The 6,139-nt window shown below is 35.9% G+C and overlaps 1 protein-coding gene across 1 annotated transcript in view; it reads left to right on the top strand.

The window, feature by feature from the left end:
• The window catches only part of Antxr2 (anthrax toxin receptor 2), a 130,469-nt gene that overhangs the window by 33,304 nt on the left and 91,026 nt on the right, over positions 1-6,139 (top strand). Inside the window, exon 8 of the mRNA XM_013020236.1 lies at positions 5,713-5,773. Within this exon, the coding sequence (XP_012875690.1) occupies positions 5,713-5,773 (61 nt within the window). The remainder of the gene's footprint in view (positions 1-5,712; positions 5,774-6,139) is intronic.

Raw genomic sequence — 6,139 nt, 5'->3', positions numbered from 1 at the left:
GAACTCTCTTTTTGGTTGGAGAGAGCTGTGGCGGTTCCCTACTGCCCCGTCGCCATCTTGGTCCCCCCATACAATTTTTAATATATATTTTTATTGTAAAGATACTGTACAGGGAGGTTACAGTTACATGTGCAAGGTTTCCCATACATTTTTAAAGGAAACATTCAAAACAAATAAATTGGAACTAAGAGAGTAAGTTCCAAGGATCTTATTATGTGCATTTAAATTTAGAGTTTTTACAGAAAAAAAACATAGAATTTACAATTCGATATTTTAACCTCTTTTTCACCAGTTTGTAAACTCAGGTGTTACAAATGGTATTGTGTATACCACTAGCCACTCTGCCTAGACCCCTTTCCTCTGGAAGCCCACATTTTTATCTTTTACTCAGCATCTGCTTTATGGGAACAACTGTCCATTTAAAAGGTTTTGGAGACCTCATGGCTCACAGATAGAAGGAAAAGATTAAGAAAAAGAACAGAAGAGAAATAGAACTCAGGAAGACAGATCTGGTTTCTCAATCAGGTTAGAAACTCATTTTAGGAAACATTTCCCTCTTCATTGTTTGCATTTCTTGCTTTTTAGTAGTTATATTACTTAAATTTCCACCTACAGGGTTTTCACAAGCATATGTGTCTCGATTATATGAAGGGCCACATATATATATATATATATATATATATATATATATATATATATATATATAATATTAGTGAGTTTGTGACATGAGAAGAGATGTATTGAAATGGCATATTTGAGGGAGAGAAAAACCTATATGGTTACTATCTGCAGAAAAGAACTGAGTGACTGTGTGTATCCAGCAATGTAATGAGACTATGAGGGGGAAGGACCAAGGAATAACTAATTCTATATCAAAGAATTATCCAAGGCTGGCTCCATACTCCAGGGGAGAGGGAAAATACATGCATGCTGATGTGTATGGAATAATTATTGGAGGTGAATCAGCTTAGAAAGAGAAAAGGTTTATTATGACTCTGTTTTAGAAATTTCACTCCATGACCCTTGGATGGTGACTCCTCATAGTTTCTACCTCATTAAAGGTTTCCACCACCTCCCCATAGCTTCACAGAATAAGGAACAAGACTTTCATACATGTGCCATTGGAGAGCACCTATCCAAACCACATCTGTCTGTTGGTCTGTCTGCCTGTCTGTCTGTTTGTCTCTTATCTATCCTACCTACATATCTATCTGGAGATAGAACTAAAAACTTCTGCTTAGATATCAACTTTTGAAGGTAATATAAGCCAGATTTTAGAATGTATTAGGTAGTATAAAGCAATCAGATAATTTTTTTAACAGTTTACTCAGTGTTACATTTTATGATGCTTAGGTCGTCTATCACAGATCTGTCGGTCATGGAACAGCTGATTAGGAGAATGAGCTTTGTTCTCAATCAAGTCTAGAGTTATCTGCCTTAGTAGTTAAGAGCAAACAGTTCTAGAGCAACTTTAAAAGCCACCTTTAGTTACTGAAATTTTAAGAGGCAACAAATGATAAATATTATCATGTTAGATTTAAGAAAATTTTCTTGACCATATTTTTAGCTAATGTAGAAAGTTTTAACTCAAAGTTTTAGCCAGAAATAGGTAAACTTTATGTATATATTTTTCATTTATAAAATTCCTTAAACTATTTATAGTGATAAGATGTTGGAATAGTATACTTTTTCCACAGTGAAAAGTAAGTTTTTTTTGTGCACACACAGATATGCACATATCCCCAAATCTTAAATCATAAAAACTTGAATTTAGAACATACATTACTTAAGAGATCTGCTCTGTTAATGGCATGTGGTTTGTAGATTTGGTCCATGATGCTATTGGGTCTCTCTAGGCAACTAAAACCAATCTTCAGTAGAAAATGCTTTCTGTTTCTAATGAGAAATAGTGAAGGCAGATGCAATATTTATTTGAACAAACATCTTTACAAATTCCTGCACTGTACAAATGATGGAAGTAGAGAATGGGAAAAAATATATCAGTTATACATGGTTTGTCATTTGGTAACATTATTTAGTTTGGTAAAAATTGGAGTGTTCAAAAATACATTTCTTCATCAGTTGTTGAATAATGATGACATTTCTGATTTTTTTTTGGTTGGTAGTGGGACTTGAACTCAGGGCTTGGGCACTGTCTCTGATCTCTTTTGATAAAGGCTAGCAATGTACCACTTTGATTCACAGCACCACATGCAGTTTTTGAGTGATTAATAGGAGATAACTCTCACAGGGACTTTCCTGTCCAGGCTGGCTTTGAACTGTGATCCTTAGCTCTCAGCCTCCTGAGTAGCTAGGATTACAGGCATGAGACAACAGCATTTGGCAACATTTTCAATGTAATAGATCCATCTTAATATCTTGAACATTTCAACTTTTACAATTACTTGGTAAGAATACTTTATGAGCTATTTTGACTTACGGAACTGATTTAAAAATGATGTTAACTATGTTCAAACATCAAATTATTTTGACTTCGAGTTGTTTTCTGAATATAGAATATGATAAACTCTAGGTTAAAAACAAATTTAGATCACAATTTATTTTCTATTAACTGTATAAACATTTTGTTTTAAGTTATGGCAGTCATAATTTGAATATTTCAACACTCAAAATAATTAAAGGGCTAGATGCTTTGTCACAAAAATTAACTTCATCCTGGCTTAGCCTGACTTATCCTGGTTTATTTTTTTATGGATGAGACAAGTTACACACTCAGTATAACATAAAATCAAAGGAGATCTTTTTTTTTGGTCATGGGGCTTGAACTCTGGGCCTGGGTGCTGTCCCTGAGCTCATCAACTCAAGCACTCTACCACTGGAGCCACAGCGCCACTTCTAGTTTTCTGGTGGTTAATTGGAGATAAGAGTTTAATGGACTTAACTTCCCATGCTGGCTTTGAACCACCAGCACCTGGCATCAAAGAAATCTTAAGAATTAAAGAAACTTTAGAGAAGATCAGATTATGTTGAAGAAAGTCAATTGGGTTGTATCAGATGGCCTTGATAATTTTGTAACTCCATACTTGAACTGCTGCCTTTCAAGGAATGCATTACCTGGGCAGGAAAGTCTGTGTGTATCTCCATTTAATCACCAGAAAACTGGAAGTGGTGCAGTGGCTCAAGTGGTAGAGTGCTTGCTTTGAGCCGAAGAGCTGAGGGACAGTGCCCAACTTTGTTTAATGTAATGTGACTACTTAAATCACTCTGATGTCTTACTTCAAAATGAAAATACTTTGCAAGAGATAAGCAGTCTAGTTTCAGATATGCAGACAGCTTTATTCTCCAGCGTTTACTAGTAAGTATTATGTGAGCAATGGTCAATATTAGTAAGACAGAGCAATAAATTTAATAAATTCATAGCGGTTGTTATGGAATGAGTATTCTTTGATATAGACCCTAGAAAAATCCCTCTGTAATTTTTTGGGGGGCATTTTGGATCTCAAACATATGGCCTCTCACTTCTTTGACTTGCTTGTTAAGATGGTGCTCTATCACTTGAGCCATGTCTCTAGCTCTGCATTTTATTGGTTATTTTGGAGCTTTTCGGACTTTTTGGCTAGAGTTGTCTTTGAACTGCAGTCCCCAAGATCATTAGTCCTCTGAATAGTTAGATTAACTGACATGAGCACAAGCACCTAGCTCTTGTGTAATTTATACATTTTCTTTAGGAGACTCAGGAAAATAATTTTTTATTTCTTTTTCTTTACATCTTTTGCTGGTACCACAGTTTGAATTCAGGGTCTCGTGCTTATTCTGCTTGTTTGGTCAAGGGTGGTACTCAACCACTTGAGCCAAACTCCAGCCCATCTTTTTGACTTTTCTTCCTGGGCTTCCCTTGAACTGTAGTCTTCCAGATCCTAGGCACCTATGTAGCTAGGTTTACAGGCAGGAACCATTGGTGTCCAGCACTGATGTCAATTTCAAATAGATGAAGCCTTTAACTTCTCTCATAACGTTTCAATAATCCTGAAAGAGGAATGGTTCAATAACTAATAAAGATATTACAAACTGAAAGATGCAGTTGTCCCTGTAATGTGATCTGTTTTTAAATAAGTGCTTTCAGAACTGGTAGCAGACATATCTAGAAAATTTGTATTTTTCTTTGAGTTTTTCTCCCCTTTCACCTCTCCTCTTTTTAAAAAAATTTCAAGTGATCCAAAGCAATATCTATTAATGCCCATTTTTGTTAATTGGAGAAGTTTTAGCTCTGCATTCTCTTGCAAAACTTTTCTATCCTATTTCCTTCAGAATCTTGCTATCTGAATTATGTCAAAATATTTAAAGATCTTAGTGATTTGAATACCATTTCTCCAAGAGGCTACAATAACCTGAAATGGTCCTCAACTCTTGAATACATTGCATTCATTGGGAAATAATTTTTAACAGTACCACAAGGCCCAGTGCCTCTTTTGAGAGATGCATGCACACCAGCAGTGAGAATTCTCTGGATCAACAGTTGGTTTAAGGCATCGAGCATCTGTATCTCACTGTTAATGATAGAAACATAGGAGGCATTTCTTTTTTCGGTTGCAATCCTTCCTTTCTGTTCTAGTTGGTAGCAGAACTTATTATAAACTATTGCACAGCTCAGTTTTCAGCTTCCGTCAGAAAAGAAACCCTGCTTGAAGATCATCTGGAATTTGTCTGATGTTGATAATGTTGTGCAGAGATGTTCTAAAAATAAAGACAGGGTTGTGGCCATTTGGAACAGCTTGTTTCATCATTGTTTTTCACTTGTAGACTTGTGCTTGGTACAGTGGTTTATATTTCTGAGAAGCAGAAGTAGAGCCATTCTGTTTCAGTGCCTTTGGAATGCCTGAATACAGAGCCTGTGTTTCTGAGGATAAAATTTGGCTCCCACAAGGACTCTGTGCTCTACCAATGTAATGTTTGATATGTACAAACAGATGAACTCCCATAGGGATTAAGTCTGAGCATGAACTAGGAATATCACTCTCAAATAAAGAACTGATTATTTATTGATAACATATTGAACTTCTAAATCGAATCCACACCAACATTATTAAATAGAAGATCTCATTTGCTATCTTGCTTTTGCCTAATGGAAAAAGCCAGCGTTGAGTGTATGCTGATGGGAAATTTTAGCCATCTATTCATACTAGACTGTCAGACTTCCAGGAAGCATCCAGCCCTTTCCCTAGATTTACTCTAATCCACTAAGAATCCTTCAGTATACAGTCTTAAAATATACCATGTAGAAATTCCCTTAAAGTTTGGTAGCTTTACATGTAGAAGTTGATTTTCTCCTCCCTCTTCCTCTCTCATTCCCTCTACCTCTTTCCCTCATCCTCTTTTTGTTTCCCTCTCTTCCTCTCTCCATCTCTCCTTCCTTTGATGAAATCTGCCTGGTTGCTGTCCTTGAACTTTTTTCTTTACTCAAAGTTACTGCTCTACCACTTGAGCCACAGCTGAACTTCCAACACTTTTTGAAGTTCATTGGAAGTTAGAATCACACAGACTTCCCTGCTCAGGCTGGCTTTGAACCATGATCTTCAGATCTATCTCCTGAGTAGCTAGGATTACAGGGATGAGCCACCTGTGCCTGGCTCTCTGCCTTGTCTTGAAGTGAGGAGAAGACCTCAAGGACTTCAAGAATGACTACTGATAATCCTTACTTCACTTCACTTGTTATAATTTGTTATCGTTTGGTCTCCTATTTTTCCTTTCTAGATACTAGATAAGTCATGTACTGAAATCCTGGAATTAAGACCCTCAAGTGTCTGTGTTGGGGGTAAGTGTTTAAAAATTTAAAATATCATGTAAGAGCTGTGTACTTTTTTCTTAGCTAAAATATATATTATTTGAGACTCATGTTGCAAAGAGAATAGCAGAAATTAACTTTTCTGGCATCTTTTTTGTGTAAGAATTTTTTAAAGTAATTCCTTGAAATATTTCTATTTTAAATTCAAATTTTTAAGAGTGGAGTGCTACTTTAAATAGTGAGCATATTGTGTGACAGGCTTTTAGAATATTCTGTAGCTTTAGTTCATGTTTGAGACCTTTCTTATGGCAAATAAAATATGGAATCTTTTATCTGACTAGTGAGGTATCCATGGATTTTGAGCTCCATGCCTTGATGACCTGGCCAAATATGATA

The sequence above is a fragment of the Dipodomys ordii genome, unplaced genomic scaffold, assembly GCF_000151885.1.
Source record: "Dipodomys ordii isolate 6190 unplaced genomic scaffold, Dord_2.0 Scaffold49, whole genome shotgun sequence".
In the NCBI taxonomy this organism is placed as follows: domain Eukaryota; kingdom Metazoa; phylum Chordata; class Mammalia; order Rodentia; family Heteromyidae; genus Dipodomys; species Dipodomys ordii.
Note: the sequence above shows the minus strand (reverse complement) of the source record. Positions and strands in the feature narration are given on the sequence as shown.